The 19,941-nt window shown below is 37.8% G+C and overlaps 1 protein-coding gene across 2 annotated transcripts; it reads right to left on the bottom strand.

The window, feature by feature from the left end:
- Positions 1 to 487: 487 nt before the first annotated feature.
- rbm5 (RNA binding motif protein 5) lies at positions 488 to 18,956 on the bottom strand. Of its 2 annotated transcripts, none has more exons than XM_015347356.2 (25): positions 18,808 to 18,956; positions 17,042 to 17,103; positions 16,037 to 16,205; positions 15,580 to 15,735; positions 15,218 to 15,287; positions 14,683 to 14,756; positions 12,444 to 12,527; positions 12,028 to 12,088; positions 9,163 to 9,228; positions 8,576 to 8,736; positions 8,296 to 8,393; positions 7,959 to 8,046; positions 7,809 to 7,877; positions 7,515 to 7,590; positions 6,756 to 6,856; positions 5,882 to 6,008; positions 5,453 to 5,544; positions 4,074 to 4,244; positions 3,694 to 3,843; positions 3,414 to 3,488; positions 2,796 to 2,978; positions 2,437 to 2,511; positions 2,116 to 2,213; positions 1,392 to 1,521; positions 488 to 644 (listed from the first exon to the last, which is right to left on the bottom strand). In XM_015347356.2, exons 2-25 carry the CDS (start codon positions 17,056 to 17,058, stop codon positions 519 to 521), a joined length of 2,517 nt encoding a protein of 838 aa, XP_015202842.2. In that variant the 5' UTR covers positions 17,059 to 17,103; positions 18,808 to 18,956; the 3' UTR covers positions 488 to 518. The 2 variants fall into 2 exon arrangements, with proteins under 2 accessions (XP_015202842.2, XP_015202843.2); XM_015347357.2 differs by having other exon boundaries at positions 3,414 to 3,485.
- Between the last annotated feature and the right edge of the window lie 985 nt (positions 18,957 to 19,941).

The following is a 19,941-nucleotide window of genomic DNA, read 5'->3' as shown; positions in this document are numbered from 1 at the left end:
TTTCCTTCCCAAACGGGTCTTTTTCATATACATTATATACAGATATTAAATAAAGATATTTCTTTCCGGTCACTTTTCTTGGTACTGCATGGGAAACAAGAACTGTAAACACTGGAGTTCTGATGTTTCAAGGCCAAACAGATCTTCCGTTGAAGGGCAACAGACACCATGGTTTGGGGTAGCTAAGAGCAAGCACACTTAGCTTTCTAATGAAATGAGGTTTATGTCATCTCCAAATCAAGGCTGAGCTTCAGGCTGTCACTACCTGCTTCTTCCCTGCAGTGTATTTTTTTCAGGAATGAAGGTTTGGGATCAGTGAGGATTCAATGAAACCAAAGAGAAGGTGTGATTTGTTTGGGGTCCCCCTTCCCCTACCTCTGAATGGGGGAAGGTGCATAAATATTCCAAGCGGCTTGTCTCAAAAGGTAGAAAACTTTACTCAAGCCCTTCATATTGAAAGCAGCACCTCTTCTACAAGGCCAGAGGCAAGATTACCAAGGTCCCGAAGAACAGACAGTTTATTCCATTTCTGTGAACCGTGCAAACATGGCTTTACGGACAGCATCCTTGTAGGAATCTGATGCAGACACACCATATGAACTGCCCTTTGTCCCTAGTCCGGCACCTTTCATCCTTAACTGTGTCTGGAGGAGAAAACAGAACAGTGACCTTTGGAACCTGCACATACGAAACTATGGGTCTCAAAGACCTGCTTCGAACATTTGTAACCCCTAAATAATGCACTGAATGTAGCCAAAGTCCAAAACTATATCAGTAGAGACACACAAGCAACATTTTTGATGGAAACAAGGTGACATTTGTGCAATCAAACAAATTTATATTAGTAACCCCCCACGTTTGTCTACCTGCCTTTTTATTAGTTCGTGACCTGATGCAATGTCCTAATTAAAAAGTATGTAGAAGTGTTTTAACAAGAAATTCAGATGGTTGAATGGGATTATAGAGATTTGTATGGTGGTGTTTAGAGGAATTTGACAAAGAAAATTCGAATATGATGCTATACTTACTTTCTCACAGCTTATATAGAAATCACATTTAACTGTTAAAAATTATAAATGAGGCACCTTTCAAAAAGTACATTGAAAGATAAAAAAATGTGCAAGTCACAAGTAATGGCAGTTTTAAACATTTTAAAGAAGTTTAATGGTTTATGAACATTACAGACCATGTTACTCATTCTGAAATGAGATTCTGTAGTGAAAATAGAATGGCTAGAAAGGAAGACCTTTTCATTTTTTGCTCTTAATTGGTTTGCATGTTGATGAGGTTTGAGTTTCATATTGATCAGAGTGGCAACATGAGGACATCAACTCAAGTAGTTCATGTGACCAATTCTTTGAAATGCAAATTTTGGTTAAACATGGACTTACCTCAATGGGAGCAGTGATGCCCTGCTGGTTCCTCCCCAGACCCTTCCCTTCCTTCCATCCCATGGCCTGCAGCATTTTGCTACCAATGTTGTCACTGTTCAGGCCATCTTTTGTGGGCTGTTCATAGTTTCTGCAAGATCATTAACATTTCAGCTATTATTTTCAAGTGTGAAATCAAAGGATGTGCAAATTTATAATCAATACACTAATTTATAGCACCTTTAAAAGTGGCTTCTCAAAGCATTTTACAGACAAAAACAAAATACACAATAACAGGAGACAGTAGATAGGAATATAGAGTACAGTAAAAAGCCATGGGGCACACAGGATCAGTTAAATAAAAGCACTTCTAAAAAAGAAGATTCAGAGTCTAGATTTTAAAGGGCTCAGGGAAGGTAACAGATATCTTCAGGAATAGATCCAGAGCTTTGGGGTGTAACCGGAGAAAGCCCTCTGACCCACAGAGTGCAAACGACCTTGGAGGACAAACAGGAGACCAGAATAACACAATGGTTGTGAAGTGGGAAGTAGGATGCTAGTAACTCAGTTACTGAGGTGCCTTGTAGGTGAACATGTTTTTTTTTCCATTAACATGAAAACTGACAAGAAGCCAGTGCAAGGACTCTGGGATAATGGACTCCAGGAGTAATCTAATCACTTGAACGAGACCTAGTCAGGATTCAGCCTGCCGAATTTAAGTCTTTTTGCTGACATTTATACTCACACTGTAGGAGGTTCATAGTATTTTTTCTTTTTAGGTTCTGGGGGTTCTGGAATGCCATATTTTTCCCTTCTTTCGGCAGCTCTGTCTCTGTACTTCATCTGAAAACAAAATTCAAATGCGATTCAAAACTCAGGTTCATTATGAAAGTCACAACAAGAAGTGGTATTCATCCCTAAACTGCTCGTTCTTAAAGCTTCATTATAAATTATACTATAATAAAAGACAAATAATTTAAAGTACACCAACCACAATCAGGTTTTGTGCTAGAAGATCCAATACTGGGTAACTGCAAGCAGAAATAGAATAACTAATGGTCCTTACCTCTGTCTCTTTTAGCTCCAATGCCTCCAGTTCTGATTCTGACATTCTTGTTCTTTTGTAAACTTCCATGTTTTGCTGTTGAAATAAGCAGAGAAGACTGAAAGTAAGAATCTGCTTTAAAAGAAAACAGTCATTTGAAATGGCAATGTGTAACATTTCCAAGCTAACCAATACTTCCATAAGAAAATATCCTGATGAAACGAACAGTTCTCAAATTAAAAACAATTTGCATAAAATGGAAGTGCACATAGATATTCTCTCCCACACACCTGATTAAGATGGGATAACAGTGCAAAAAATACATTTTGACCCCAAATGTCTTTTGTTTTTACCCTGGGTACCTCAAACCTCCACCATACCTTATGTAACTCAGAAAGCTGCTGGTGCCTGAGTAGAGCCTCTTTATTAGGGAACTGTCTCCGACAAAGCAGACAGGCCATCTTCTTCCAATCTGTGAGCTTGTCTGCTCCCTCCTCACCCTTCTCAGGCGGCTCCATCTCCTCTGTGTCACTGTCTCCACTGTACGCAGCCACCAGCCCACACTAACAAAAACATTATCCTTTCACTGAAGTACATCATACAATGCTACTATAAAATATACCCATCACCAATGTATTTTTTCACCCTAGTTGAAAGTCAGTTCTCAATTCTTTATCACACGCATGAATCTTGCACATAAATCTGACATCTGACATTTAATAGGACAAATTAATCACTTCTAAAAGTTGAAATCCATTTCGGCAAGATCCCTCTACCTTTAAAAAACATGATCGTAAATCCCCAAAATATAAATTCTTAGGTATTAAAACTGGAACCTGCACTGCACCGTTTACTAGCAATTATTTTTTTTAATGAGCATTAGACAACAAAATCAATCAAGTGCACAATGTGAAAGCACAATATACCCAAAATAAATACTAGAACACTATGAAAAGGTTATCCAGTGCCTTTTCTATTAGACTGCAAGGTATTCCTACCTTCAAAGGATTTTCCTCTTCTCCACTCTTTGCAAGTTCAGACATCAGCTGCTGCTTCTCAGACACAACACCCTGCTGAAAAAAAAAGTGGTTTATATTATTCTTTGCACCTTTTCCTAAAAAAATAAAAAGAATTCAGATTGTTTTCAAAATAACAAATTCAAACAAAAAAAAGTAAATTACAAAGTTCAACCTAAAGAAGTTTTCTATTCAGAAGCGCGTTATTGAGTGCCACTTTCACATGATATTCCATTCACTCTGCTTCTTAACACGCCTATACCTTTTTCTCAAAGAGGGCAAAGCCTGCATCTGCTGCAGCCGATTCCTTTTTCTCCTCATCCTTGTTTTGGTTAATAGGTTGAAAGCTGTTCTTAAAGTTTTCCTTTTGTTTGTTCAAGCTCTTTGCCCAACGTTCCATATCCTTGGCAATCTGCATGGGAAAAAAAGGGAAACATTCCAGTTTGTAATATGCAGCACCTTGACCCATTATTTTGGTCCTGTGGCCCAATCTCGAGTAACAGATTTTTACTAAGACATTTTCTAACACTATTCATTTTTACATTGATTATTTAATTAGATGCCCATCTATGCCTACAAATTCCTTTAAGAACAGCAGCTCTTCATTATTTTGTTCTGGAGAAACAAAAAACAGATTCTTACTTGTTGGGCAGTTTTGCTCTTAGGTTTTTCTTTCTTTTCTTTGGTTTCCTTGTTTGTTGCAGGAGTTGAGGTATTTGTCTGTGCAGCAGGCTGTGCCTCCGTAGCAGGTACATAAGTTTGTTTCTCACTGTCCCAGTACAGGTACTGTTGCGTCTGCGAGTTGTAATAGTACTAAGGAGAAAGAATACAATTTTTTACCTCCTACTATTTACAATTAAAAGGGTGGCCAACTGTATCCAGGGCAGTTGTACCGATATATTTTGCCCATTGTGCAAGCACTTTTAACAACTTTGAAATTAATACATGACACCATTTATAATATTCAGCCCTACTGTACTTACAATATACAAAGTATAAAACAATATACCTGCTACTTGGTCAATGATGGACACAAGAAACAAACCATAAACAATGCAATCGCACTAAACTGTGAAATTAAACATTTAAGGGATCAAGAAATTAAGTTGTACATTAACATGCATGTATAGTCTCTAATGATGTGATAACTTAAAATGCTTAAGAAAAAGAGATAAGTAAAAAAGGATGTGGAAAATCAATGACACTATATAAAAATACACAATGTGAACCACAACTTAATAAAAAAGTGATTTTTGTCACCCTCTTTGGTGCGACATATCCATGATAAAATATTAAGCTGTAATAGTCATTCCTTCAATTGGTAGGTAAAGTCAAATTAATTCAAGTGACACTGCAATGCAGATGAATAAAATATTGTCTGGATATTGAGATAAAAAGCTTGTTTCTCTCTATGTCTCATTAGTTTTCAAACCTTTAAATTTAAATGTCTTTCACCACCTAGTGATTATTTGTCAACAAATAACTTTATCTGTTTTACATAAAGCATTGCAAAGAAACTGGTTAGTCAGTGAAGCCAGAAATAGTTAGGTCAACTGTGAATAGGAAGGTTTTCATGTCTCAGTTTTTTTATACCTAGAGAAACAACTTCCACTCTTATGATGAATGAAGTCTGACAGCTGGAATGTCTGAATATTTTATTTTTCACACCACTTTCAATTATCATTCTTTCATTGTATAAAGCAAAATCCTTTTCACTGTATACTTGATGTAGTTTGTAGGATGGTGAGATTTTATAAGCAATAGGTTTTTATGACCTTTGTGATCCATGGGGAAAAAATGTTACGAAAATTGAGAACTCTTGACACTTTGAAGAAATATTTTTTTTTTTACCATGGAGGCATGTTCAATTTTACTCTGACATATTCAGTAGCTGGTTTAAATGAACATCTTTAAAATACGTTCTTCAACAGGAGCTGAACCAAGTCCAGATTTTTCCTGTGCTTTCATGCAGTGTTTAATAAATAAAAAAGCTTCAAATACAGCAAAGGTTAATGAGATACCTGGGTGTTCGGATCATAATAAAGTCCTGTCTGTGGGTCATAATAGTATCCTGATGATTCATTGTATTGGTAAGTGGATGTATCTGGAGCAGCTGGAAAAAAACAACTCAAGTCACAAACAAATCCCAATAATTTGAAAAAAAGTTGACACCCTAGGCTTAACTCAACAAGGTACTCCAATGCAATTTCAGAGTGTGATCAAAACTTTTGCATCAAACCAATGGATTTTCTATTTTGCATTTCCATCTCCACAAATGTATCTTTCTGCAATTTTACTAAAGTTTAAGACTTATACCCCGTTTTTAAGAGCCAACCCCAACAATATTTGGGTGTCCATGTAATACTGTACACCTCTCAATTGAAGCTGACTACAGTAACTCCGCTACTGCCACAAGTGTGAATTCAGGAACTGTGATCCCTGGGGCTTACCACATTTGCTGTCATCTGCAGCAGTCACTGCTGTTGCTGTTGCTGCAGCTGCTGCTGCAGTAGTTGTTGTGGCTGCAGCAGTTGTGGACTGAGAAGCAACCTCAGTTTGTGGAGTTGCTTGAGGTGCCTGTAAAACACAACAAAAATCAGACAAGCTTTAAATAACTAAGAAGCCTTGGTTAACTTAAAAGTCAAGTTAAGCTGCTACTCATACTGACAATGTACACCTGTAGTTCTTTTAACGAACGTTTTCTTATGAAAATTGAGTACTAAGAAGAATGCGAATTTCGAAACCTCTGCTAAACGCAGAGTGAAGACGAAGGCATCATATGACTCACTTCCTACCGAGCACACGCGTCACATTTTTTCATTAATATGAGGACCCAGTTAGTGAAACACTTTGCCAGCCTTCCTTCTCTTTCTCAGTGCTCAAGCTCCTTGTAAGGGAAGTACTCTTGAGTGTTTTTGACAGGAATAGACTGAATTATACACACTGTCATCCAAATAATAACTGAATGCTAGTGAACCTAGTGGGCAAGAAGAGCATATAAAGTGAAGGCTTTAGTGCAGCAACCTAGTGATCTCACTGTTACACTAAGACAAATACAAACCATTAAAAGCAAAGCAAGATACTACAACATGCCACTCAGCAGGGGCACTGAAACGAATCCATGGAATACACATTCCATGTATTTAGGCGGATCTGACCTTATGTTTGTTAGTCTTTATTACTGTACAGTCCTACTCTAAGGCCCTGGAACACAGCACTGCACCTCACGTTATATCTTTTGTAACAGTTTTAGATAAAGCAATGGAATGGAATGTAATTAACTGAGGATTTATAGTACTGGAGTTTGCAATACTGATACACTACCTGTGTAACAGGTTGGCTTATTATATGTGGCTGATATACTTGGGGACTCTGAGATACCACAACTCCTGGAGCAGCAGGAGCTGACTTTACAGCAGGGCAAGCTAGAAAATATCAAGATCATTTCAAATTAATTTTTAGCAACAAATTACTTCACGCACAAAGTGACATTCTGATCAGAAAGCATTTTCTAAGTTACATACTTAATTGAATTTGGAACACATTTAAACCAGCACCCTGCATAAACTAATCAGATCACTTTTCATCTGTCTCAAATCCCTGTGAACCAAAGACCTGAGCAGGTGAAAAGAGGTTTGCAAAACCTGAATAAATAAAGAATGTGGAAAAAAAACTCAAAACAAATATTTTAGTAAGAAGAGCAATGAGAAGATCAATGTTTGCACATGAGCACTGATCTCTCATATAAAGAAATTAGAAAATAATATCTGCAAAAACTGTCTTTTTAGACATTACAGATTGTGCTATAATTCTGCTGCATGTCTCTTCTGCTCTGAAAGAACCCAGCTTAAAACTGCCTTGAAAATCTTATAACAACATTAAAGACTACAAAAAAATTAAAACAGTAATAAAAATGCTAGATGACATCCTGCAAACCATTAACTTACATCTAATGGTGCACAGGCTGATATACCAAACATAGAATGTTTAGTGTACTTTTCACACATTAAAAGAGGAACAAAATAATTGTAAGACATTGATGAAGACTAAAGTTTAAAATCATATCTGTAAGCCTATACGTACCACCAAGCAAGCCAGATCCATGTGCACCTTCAACAGTACCAGCCTGCTGATAGTACGACTGATAATCCTGACCATACTGAAGAAAGAAGCACAAATGGAAATGACAATTAACCATATACAGTTATATCAATAGCTGGCTGATGATGTACCAAAGCATGTTTTCAAATCCAAAGACTGAATTTTTCTTTTGAACTATATGGTTATATAAGAAAGAATTTGAATTGATTTTAACAGCTTGTGTGCAATTAAATACTTTTCAGTGGCTAATAATGATCAGTACCAACTTGTTCTCACCTGTGAATACTGTGCATAACCGTCCTGGAGGTACCCATAATCCACAGATGCGTCTGATCCTTGCTGTGGCTAGAAAGATCAGTGACATGTTAACACACCACGAAGTGGAGTTTTAGTGACCAGACGCACAGGGGATTACCGATCCAGTACCTGGCTAGATGACCACTGAGCAGCAGCAATTGCTGTGCTGGCCACAGAGAAGGCGCTGATTCGATTTCCATCCGGAAGAAGCAAGTCCCTGATTAAAACAAATACTTGCTGTTATCAGAACAAAAATAAAAGTCTCACTTGTATAAACTAAAGATGCCGAGTACTGCATATTACAGAACACAAGCAGGGTCTTTTCACAGTGATGTATATTTTAGAGTGCCTCCTTAAATTTTGCTCCACTGTACCAGCCAACACCTATGGGCTTTGTTGCGCTGAAACTTAAAATGTTTAAACCAGAACACATTACTGCTTAAAATTACAGTGTGAACCAACTTACTTCCTTGCACTCTTCGCATAATCCACTCCAATAGTCTTTCCATCAAGTTTAAGAGGGGGCTGGAGACCTTGTAAGATTGTGAGAAGCTGCGATGCCTCCTAAACAAGTACAGCAAACAGCACTATTAATAATCTCTACAATACCCCAAGGTAAATCTGATACTTAGGATGTGCTGTGAAAAATGAAAATGTAAACTTGACAAGAAGCATGGGACAACATCTTTTGCCAACAGGGATTATAATCGAACAATTCAATGAAAAGAGAGTGCAGTTCTACATACCAGAGGGGAGGAGAGCTGCACAAAGGCAAAGCCTCGATTCTGACCGGTCTGCTTATCCTTTATGAGACGTATGTTGCTCACTGATAAATTGGCATAGGGGGCTAAAGCTGTCATAATAGCTTCCACTGTTGTGAGAGGGGCAATGTTTCTCAAGATGATGGCTGTCAGGTAAAATAAAATTTCATTAGGCAAGTAGACAAAACTTTAATAATATTAATACTTTAAAACATGAAATTAAGATTATGTCCTTACTATAAACTGTTTCCTGTTTAAAACTGATATTAATTTAGAAACTCTGCAACCATTCTCTAGGCAGTCCACATAATTTCCAAAAGGCAGTTTGTATTCATAAGTACAACAGTTATATTAAACAACTTCTTCACTTTTACATTGAAATGATCGTTCAGTATTCAACAAACTGTTTTTATATCTTTTGTGAATGTGCAGCTTGTAACAGCTGACGTTATTTGTTAACATGCACCTATCAACTGATAACCACAGAAATTATTTTTACAAAAACAGTAAATGTAATATAAAAATTACATACATCTGTGTAAAAATTGATTGGTAAGTAATAAAGTCCTTACTATCTCCATAGTAATCTCCTCCTTGCTGTGGCTCGGGTGCTCCACTTGGGCTGCCTGACTCACTTTCTGTTACAAGGAAAAGACAGAAAGAACCCCGACACATTCCATTAAGCATTTAGACGGATTGCATGGCTTGAAGTCAGCAGTAGCAATAGCTCAAGATGCTACCGACTGTTGGCACTTGTCACCATTGTTTTCTCAATTTACAGCTACCGACAAAACAAAAATAATAAAAATAATAAAATTCCAACAAATTGGAATCACATCACATCACAAAAATGGTCACATCACATATCCACAAATTTGAAAACTGTATTGAAATAACCCTTCATGCTACTCAAACAGAAAATGACAAAACACGGAAAGGAATCTTTCATTTGCATTACTTACTTTCTAATATTAAATGATGTGTTTCTGCTTTGACTACGTTTGAGTAATAATACGTATAAGTATATGTCAGGGAATTGAAAAGGCAAAACGTAAACTGGCCTTGGCTTGAAGTATGTTCATGTTTGTAGTGAAGGCACAACAGGCCTCAATTTCACAAGTAGACCAAACTTTGTCTCAGCAATTAAATGCTTACTTGCCATCAACACAGAGTTTAACAGGTCCAATAAAGTTATAAAACCAAGAATCTTTTGTTGCAAAAAAAACATAATACACATTGGTAGTGTTCTTGTATCCCAGATGTTAGTGATCAGCCAGAATTAACACAACATAAAGCTTTGACTAAATCTATAACGGATAATTTCAGATGCTGTGATTGTTCTTAAAATGGTTATTGCTAAATTGCTCATGTAGTTAAACTATTCTCAATGTAACTGTGCTGCTGTAATTGCCACTTATTAATAATTTTACCATCCTAACCTAGAATGTATTCATTCCCCTTCAGCAGGCATGCCATAATGTCATTGCTTATTTGTACTTTATGCACACTAATCTTCATCTATCCAGATATTCCTACCAAATCTGTTTTTCTTTGCAGTATTTGACTTAGTGAATATTGCATATGTGATACACTTCCATAACTGTTGATATGTACAGGATCAGTCAGGACTGGGACTCTTGCTACCTCAAATCTGCTAAGTGGCAGCACAGATATTTTCATTTCTAGGTCTAACATGCAGAGGTACCCAAGAGCATCACTGGTTGTCCTGAAGTCTGCTACACTGAGCGATGAGCTTCGCTACTTACAGTACGAAAAACATGTTACTCACCAAAACATAACATCAGTTTGTAAAACCACAATGAAGATTATGCATCTTTTCCTTCAAAACTGCCATGCATTTATCAATGTAAAAGTGTAACCCAAGGTTCAGCAACCTAAGGCACACATGCTATTACTGTCATGCAAAGGGATTTTTAGAAGCACGTGCAATAAAGGTCTAATGAGCCACAAATCAAGATAAAAAAAATATGCTTGACTGTTCTATAATTCTCTAAAACATGCTACCCAATTAAAGCTATTGTGATGTATAAATAAATGATTGCTGCTAGAAGAGGTGTTAGTGCTACCAGTAGGGAGCACTCACCCAGCAGTCTGTGTGGGTCCCAATGCCATAGTTTAATGATGGGGACACTATACTGTAAAAGAGGTGCTGCCATTCAGATAAGTGTAAAACCAAGGTCCTGACTCTCCATGTTCATTAAAACTCCCAACATCCTTTCTCGAAAAGAAAGGAAAGGAAAGCTTGTAGTCTGTGCTGCTGATAACATTTTTTACACTTAAATCTAAAGAAATATTTTGGACAAAATGTGAGTTGCTAAGAAAGCAAATTTAGCCGTTCATTCATTTAAGGCTTTTTGGAGAGGCGAATATGGATTTCTTCAAAATAAAAATTGCAAAAGTGTGTGTATATAAATGAAGTACCGCAGTTAGCAATTCTTGCAAGATACTGTTACTTGGAAGGAGTTTGAGAAGAGCTGCGCTGCCTAAAACCCATGTATGGCTCAGCTACAAGGGAAGATACAGCAGTTTATTAATCAATTTGAGTAAAGAAGAATTGACATTAAGAAAATTCTTTCTGTTACTGATGGCTCCCCAGCTATAATTTGTAAAGATCACCTCAAATCACATTGGCCACCCAATGGCAAATTTTCATGGTATTTTCTTGCTAAATAATCTTTGTGTCAAGACTTCAATTTATGAAGTTAATACTTTTATATGACTACAGTGGTGATTACAGTGGTCATTTTTTTTCTTGCTTGATCTGCCTTGACACAGGCAGTTTCAAACTTCGCTATGAGCCTGAGATCAGGGAACTTAGCAAGTGAAAGTAAGGGTTAGGACTGCATTAAATAAGATGTACACAATTATAGATATTAATCTTCAATTTTAAAAATCAGAAAACTTTTAAAAAATTGACATTAAAAAACTATGGCACTGTAAGAAGTACATGAGCCAACGCCCCTTGTGAAGGTTATTGACCCCTGGTGTAATGACTCCTGCTCAATAAAAGCTGGGTGTATACGACATTAGTGCTTCCTTTTTCATTTCTCTCACTTAGCACACCTCTATTTAAACTAAGTATGGCTTTTTAAGCAAACTGTCTTAATTAGGATGAATATGCAATTTACACACTTTTTACAAATCATCAAAACTAAAAACACTATAATTTTGTTTCAGACTGTACATGGATATTTAAATAGTGAAAATGTCAGCATATCACCCATACAATACGTGGCACAATCAAAAATAACTGACACACTAGAGGCTAAATGCAGTACTGGAAAAAATGAAAGGTGTACAAAACGGGGATGAGAAATCAGCACCACCTGTCAGCGATGTTCCCAGCAGAAAACTGCTGGTGTATCAGGATGAACCATTCTTGCTTCATATTTATTCAATTTGCACAGGACACTTACCAACTTTGGCAGCTCCACACCTGAAGCACTTCAGCCGCCTCCGGAAATTGTACAGGCCACACTGCAAGCAATTGGTCAGATTATTTTACCCAAAATGCTACTGATGATTGCAACCTGAACTAGCTGCCTCGGTGACAAGCAAACTAGTAAGTTGCTGTAACTGATACTTACCAGCCCAATATGTTTTGGATGTCCCCCGATATACAAAAATATTGATAAGAAGTGTTTATTCAGACCAGTTAAGTACACAAGGTCATTTAAAAGTGAAAAACTAAAACATTCATGTTGCATGATAATTCAGTGAAAAGAAATTTCGGCACTACCACAGTAACACGAAAGGATGCAGAGGCACAGCCCACCTAGGTCCATACATATTGTGACACTGCAAGGGTGAGGAAACAAATGAAGGTGCTTACTGTGTTGCAAAGCCAGTCTTCAAACTTGTGCCTCGGGTTGCTGTAGTGCATGGCCACTGGCTTTCCTTGAATCACCAGCAGTTTCTGCAAGATGAAGATACACTCAATTATTTCAGTTTTTCATGGCAAGTGATCTGCGCTGGCTGGTTTGATTTCATTAATCCCAAGGAAAAGCACACTTCAAGTTGTGTTGGGGAGTGCTCGGGCTCCAAGTTTTAGTGTCAGCTGATGTTTGTCAGGGAGAGGAGCAGGGTGTGTGTGTGCCCCCAGGAAGTTTTGTAAAAGTGTAGAGGACCCGAGTGCTACTGACTTGGCCTTGGCCCATTCTCGTCTTCGGATAATGAGGGAGCGTTGCAAAATGGGCCAAGACTCACAGGCAGAGCGAGTGTGAAATGGAAACCCAGGGCACATCTCCGAATAGATATGTACTTGTGTGAACCTAGAACCGAGGAGGGCCTCAAAAGAGACAGGGTAGATCAAAAAAAATAAAGATCCTCTTTGTATTCATAGGACAAGCTGGACAACCTTCACAGACGTTTCACTTCTGCACTTCAAATAAAAAAAAAAGACTGACCGCATACACAGATCTATCCGTTTTGTACTTATATGCCAATTTTCTTTGTTTTTTGCAGAATTTGACATTCTGAGAGTGAGCTTCAGAGGGACCATGTTATTTTTCAGTAAACTACTGCCAAGAAAGGTATTGTGCAAAGGATTTTTCAATTTAAAAACTAAAACACAAATGTTCTTTACTTTATACTCACAGAAAAGTAACAGACTATCTGCCTGGAAATCTGTCCATGAAGGCAGATTACCTAAAATTCAAGCCATATAAGGAGCAACCTAAAGTTTTATTTACTAGGGTGTTCATCAGTGATGTATATTTAAAACACTTAAATCCACCGGAAAGCATTAGTCTTAAACCTGGAATTTAAAACATTGCTAACAATTAAATCTTATAACCTTACAACTATAGATTGAAAAGTATATCTTAAACCATGCCAACTTAGAGTCTAAAATGTCTCTGTGCTATTACAAAAACTGATTATCATTATAACAGATCAGAACAGAATGGTCTTTTGGGAGGTACAAGACAATACTTTTCCCCAAAATGACATGATTTAGGTGACAAAATATAGCTAAAAAGTTGTTGTAATACAATATTCTCATACTTCATGTAAAAGGTTCTAGCTTCAATCTAACTTTTTATATATGCAGACTTTACATTTGTGTTTTGATGAAATTCCTTAAGCACAACCCCCATCTCTTTGTATATGCTGAGAGAATTATAAATGCCTTTTAAAATGCTTTTTTACCAAATAACTTCTCTACAAAAGCTTTTCTTCTGGTTTAAAGGCAAGCCAAAATTACATATTCCATTAAGAATGTTTCTTGTATAATGTGCCTCATTTTTCTACTGCATCCAAGTATCAGAAGGAGAAAAATCTCTAACTAAGAGGGTATGAATAAATCTGTTACGTTACTGGATGCAATCACTTTGAAAAATTCATACTCAAGTTCCCAATCCTTTTTCCTCCTAAAGGGTACAAGGATACTAAGGAACTTTCTAATTACAGAAACAACAAAAAGTATTACAGAAAAATACTTTACAATACTTTGCAAATTTTATGTTCCTCAGCCGACATGTAGAAACTACAAAAAGCACAATTTACACATGAGAGAGGAAGGAAGTACAGGCTGTCTCCTCCAACCCCCTCCCTTTGAGTTACAACATAGGCAACACAGTGCTGATTTGAGGAGAGGCCTATCCCTCACCAACAGCACCTCCGAGACAGCAGACTAGCAGACTATTAACCAACTACCCTATCCTCAGCAGCGCTCAGTAAATCACGTTACTAGTTGGAAACTCCCAGTCAGAGATGTCTAGTAACGTGTCCCAGGTTCAAAACCATGAAGTCTGGATAACAGACTATATCTACATTTGGGTGGGTGGGTGTCTTTACTGGCTGCCACACACAGCAAAACTTGTAACTCATGTAAGGATACTACAGCCTAAAAGAAGTCGGCTCAAAAGATAAGCAAGCCTTGTCATTTTCCAGCATTACAAATCTCACAGCACACGCAGTAGTGTTTTTTGGATAGTACCCTCTTCTGCTCATAATTTGCAGTTTTCTTTTAAAAAAAATCTTCATTGTTTTTTCCTTCATTTGCATCCGTTGGATTTTTTTGTTTTGTTTTCATCCCCAAGGTAAAATCTAGACTTGGCGATTGAAGCAACCTGATTGGTCTCCATCCATCGGGTAGCATCTTGCAAGTGATAAAACTCCACGAAGGCGAAACCTCGGCTTATACCTAGAGACAGCATTCAAATATAGACGGGAGTCGTGTTAGTCAGATTCCTTGATACACAATCAAGCTGTCAAACTGCTTCACAACTCAGAAACCCAACAAGTGAAACAGTGGGAGATCTGGACAATTGTCACAAACTTTGCCATAGCAAGAAATATGTGTTTGAAATGTTTTAAGTTGCACTCATCCATAGACTTTCAAATGACCATCATGCAACTATGCAATAGGTTATATTTTGAAAGGAAGAATGATATTATTGGACAATTATGCTTACTTACCTCACTACTTCACTTTTCATTTGAAATTGTTCTTTGTTTTCAAGGAATAAAATTCAATTTTTAAAAAAAAAAACTATGCTCATTCCTTCGCTATGGCAAAATTATTTCAATTGGAGCGAAGTGGACTGTCGGGGGTTTTCTGTTTCCAGGGAGAGGAAAACTTTGCTGCCCAGCCTTGGGTCTCACCTGTCCGCTTTTTCATTAGCCTGACGTCAGCGGGCTGGGGTCCCTCCAACAAGTCCAAAGCAGCGCGAATCTGAAATATCAAAGGACACAGAGAATTGCAAATAACGGTCAGAAATGGTATCTAAAATTTGTGGCAGTATCTAGTTTTCATAACATCTGAATACTACCTCTCTCCCGACATCGCAGAGGCCATGGCATTCCACAGAAATGCATAAAGCACATGGCATCTCCAGAAGCAAAAGATGCTCTTTAAAATGTATTTTCCCCTTGCTCATCACAATGCTACTTTTACCTAGGTGACAAAAAAGGCAAAAGAATGTTCACTCCCCAAAGTAGAAACCAGCAAGAGATGAACCACTTACATCTGCCTCTGTGACATGAAGTGAAAGGCCTCTCAACATGATGGTCTTGCTCTCTTTCTCTTCACCCATGTCTCCCCTGTAATCTTGGTCCTGGTAGTCACCGTCCGAGTGGTAACCATCTTCAGATTTGTCGCTGTTTCTTCGCTTTCTTTCCCTCTGAAAAAGTGAGACATCAGAAATGCCAGAACTATTTATTCAAGCCAAAAGAAAACACCCAGTGATTTTTATTTTGTATGTCTCACAAGCCGAATAAGGGTCTGCACTATTCACACCATTTTGGAATGCCTACAGTTCTGTGGGCACAATCCCTGTACAAAGTCCCCCCCTGTGTTTTGTTTCTGAACATTTAGGACTATGTTCTTCACTTCTGTTTTGTGAATGAAGCTTAAATTGACAATCTGGACTAGTTTAGCCAATTGTAGTTCCGTAGACCCTGATTAAGGCAGTACAGTTTTACCTCTGGACTGTCCCTGCTCCTGCGTTCATCATATCGCTCGCTCCTGCGCTCATCGCTCCAGCGCCGCTCGTACTCGCGGTCTGAGTCTCTGTCCCGGCGCTCTCGCCACTCCAAGTCGTCCCGACTCTGATCTGGACCATACCTCCCGCTGCGTTCACTGCGACTGATCCTGCACAGAGTGACCACAATTCATTCCACGCCACAGATTTTCATTGGCTTCCAACCACTAATTGGTGAAGTGCCTCTGTAACTGACTGACCATCAGAAACTACTGAAGTATCACTTAAATAAGATTGAAGATTTCTGGGGTGAAAATGAAAGATCACCAACATCTTATGAGATTAACAAAAAATGTACTGCCTGTAAAAGTTTCTATTAAGCTACATATTTGTTAAATATAAGGCTGTCCGGTCTGTATAACAGCGACTGATATGCAAGATTGCTATTTAAGGTCTGAAATTCTGCAATCTACATGCAATCAGCACTCTCTCTCCTTTATTGGTTTTTAATGCTTTTCCCATTGGAAAACCCAGAACTTACACAACCATTTAGTTCTCTAGGGATACTGATAGATGAAACACTACATCCTTATTATTTCTGCTCATGATGAGATCAACAGCATCTCAACAATAAGAAATCACTTAATTCAGTTTAGTAAAAAATGTAACAATACCTAAATATCATAATCTTTCATTTTCAATTGATAATTGAAACTAATGATACGAGACATGACATCATTCATGTACTCTTCACACATTCCCCTCTAAATATCTTTTATCCAAAACTGCACATCAGATTTTTAGACCCTGTTAATCCGTACAATCTGTCTACATAACTCTTCTCAGAGGGGTATCAAAAAGAATATTGTCAAACAGCTAGGGACTAAATAAACTAAAGGAACGATTTATCACAAAAGAACTTATCACACTGCTGAAGCTGCTCAGAGAGAAGTGAAACCTCCCTGAACACACATGATGGATGGTTTTAATTGTTAGTAGGTCTCACCGTTTATCTGATCCCATGTCAGGAGTTTCAGCCAGCGTTTCTGGTTTCTTGCTTTTAGATCCCTAGAGAGACAAAAATAATTAGGTACCAATTCACATTCATCGCTAACAGTTATACACTCCGATGGCAGATTCAACACTTAGTAAACAGTGAAGTTTTTACAGTGCTACATCAGTTGTAATCAAACCGGGCTATGAGGGACTTAAGCATGCCGTTTTATGTTCCGGTTGAGCTGCAAATGACTGGCGCTCATTGATACCTTTAATTGATATACTTGCTTGTTTAGACTTATTTCTGCACTCAGGTACTTGGTTTCAAAAACACCTTATTTCAGGTGTATTTTTCCCCAACATCTTCAGCATGCAGAACTTTAAACAGCCTCTTCTCATTTTGCTTAAGGCGTTTGCTTGATTATTTTTGTCCAAACAGCTCTTAATGGGTAAAAAGTAATTTCCAAACAAACAGAAGCAGGAATGACTAGCTAGTTATTTTTTCTTTCTACTGATATTTAGTTGGTTAAATTTCAGCTAACACCAGAATAAGGTCCTGAAACTCAAAAACAGCTACATGTTTGAAAACACAAAATCAACTCTTAAGAGCGGAGAGTACATTTAAAAACATGTCTCGGTAAAACATAATTAAGAACTTGACTGAAACAAAAAAAACAGGAGGAACCCAAAGACAACAAACTGAGGGATTCTAAAACCTTAACATTTACTCAGAATTAAACATACACTGGGAAGTTGCTGGGAGCTGGCTTTGCCCTTCTATAGTTTTGCACCCAATAAATCTGATCTGCCATGACACTCGAAATACTGAACTCATCTTACTCACTGAAAGGGCAGTGTGAGCTCAGACACCTATTTCTATTAAAACCGACCTCTTTGGAAAATAATTATTAGCACTAAGAAATCTCTACCCCAAGACGTGGAGACCACGTCCAGGCAAGCCAGCACAGATCTACGTGCACCAAAGACCCCTCTTGACTGCTACTGAATAGGATAGTCCCCTTCTTACCAGCTGAGTACCACGATATTATTGGCACCGGCTGAGCAAACATTGCCTTAGTCGACCGATCCGTGTTAACTTTATGTACTACTCACACGCTGCTACATTTCAAGCGTTTGAATCCCAAACCCTCAACTAAATAATACAGTATATTTCAATTAAGATAGCGTTACTGCTTCAAAACTTAAGTTTTCGCCACAGCAGGGTCGGCATTTTTTAAAAATAGCATTTCGGCACATTTTTATGGGTATATATCAATACTATCGCGAATTGAACTAGCTACTACAAAATGTACCACGAGGGCTAATACTAGCAAGCCAACTTTAACGCTCTTATGTAACATAGCAACCGGTACCAGAAAGCCTACGATATTACAAAGCTTCAAGAAACGCATCTGCACAGGACTTGTGACAAGTTGCATTTTAACCATGCATTTAGGATGCAGCAATTTTCTTTAACCTAAGCCTTTCGATTTTGATTTGAAGTCTCCCAACTTGTATCTTCCGTTCTTACACAGAATGCAAGTAATGTAAACACATTAAGCCGATACTGTTCTACTTACATGAAAATATTTTTGCAGAATATCTTGTTTCAAAGCGGTAAAATGCACTATAAACGCAACATCATACGGTATTAATGAATCTCCTGTATAAACAGAGCTACCCATTTCAAAGCACTGAGAACAAGATGGAGACGTATCCAAAAAAAAAAGCACTAAATTACTAAATATATTCAAGCAAATCGACTTCAGAACTTACCAAGCTTTTACAATTTTGCAGAACAATATTCGCGTCTTTTTCTATTCGAAAACACAAATATTTTCTCGGAGAACGTTTCTATTCACGCCTTTTCCATTCTTAATCAACGAGTTAAAATGGCGGATTCAGCTTTCTCCTTCCCAGCGTGCACCAGAATTAAGATGACACCCTATTTGCGTAAAGTGTGTCTTGTGGGAACTGTAGTCTTCTGATCTCTCACCAAACTCCCAGATCATTCCATTCGCATCTGACATTAAAGTGGCGTGGTAGTTAGCACGAACACTTCCTAGTTTCCGGACTAGTCCTGGACTTACCTCTAACCTGAGAATCGTTTTTTGGAGTCTGTGTGTTCTCTTCATTTTTTATCTGTGGGTGCTCTAGTTTACAGAAACACACTACTTACATTAATTGTTGTCTCTTAATTGTCTTGCCTTGCAACAGACTGGTGTCCTGTTAAACGTAAGTACTATCTTGCACCATATTCATGAGTTGCCATGACCCTTAACAATAAAATAAACGTTTTTTTGATGAATGATTTCACACGATTTTAACAAACCTTATATATCCATGTATTTTCTAACTGCTTCTTCCGATTCAGGTTTGCTGTAGAGCCAGAGGTTCTTCCGGCAAGCAACAGGGACAAGGCAGAGTACACTCCTGGATAGGACCCCAGTCCAATTCAAGGCACAAACGCACATACTCACACAATGAGTACAATTTTCCCAGAAACCAATTCTGTTTCAATTCAAGAAACCTGTTTGATGAGGGAAGAAACTGTAGCACTCAGGGGAAACCCACACAAACATCGGGGAAACAAACTCCATACAGATAGCAACCAGATGTAAACCCAGGACCCCAATGGTGCAAGGCCAGCAATGCTAACTACTGTAATACTGTACCACCTCCATGACCTTATATACTATACACAAATCCAATGAAGGATTTTTGAAGGAACCTTTTCCTGTTTTTTTACAAACATTTCTTAACTTCCAAACAAACTTACCTTTGTGAGGTTAATAACCACTTCTCCTTACCAAGATCCATCCAGGTTAGGTTCACAAAATAATCCAGCTGGTTTTTAATACAATAATGTGTATACAGTATTTCAATATGTAATAGGTTTATTCCATGCTG

Source organism: Lepisosteus oculatus, chromosome 4 (genome assembly GCF_040954835.1).
Source record: "Lepisosteus oculatus isolate fLepOcu1 chromosome 4, fLepOcu1.hap2, whole genome shotgun sequence".
NCBI lineage: Eukaryota > Metazoa > Chordata > Actinopteri > Semionotiformes > Lepisosteidae > Lepisosteus > Lepisosteus oculatus.
This window is presented reverse-complemented; position numbering and strand designations above follow the sequence as displayed.

Bases quoted from the DNA above. Each gene is read 5' to 3' on its own strand.
- rbm5 (XM_015347356.2), bottom strand. The intron at 9,229-12,027 runs GTAAGTGTCCTG...TCCTTGTAACAG, and splicing joins GTGTGGAGCTGCCAAAGTTG to AAAGTGAGTCAGGCAGCCCA. The intron at 8,737-9,162 runs GTAAGGACTTTA...TTTACCTGACAG, and splicing joins AGGAGATTACTATGGAGATA to CCATCATCTTGAGAAACATT.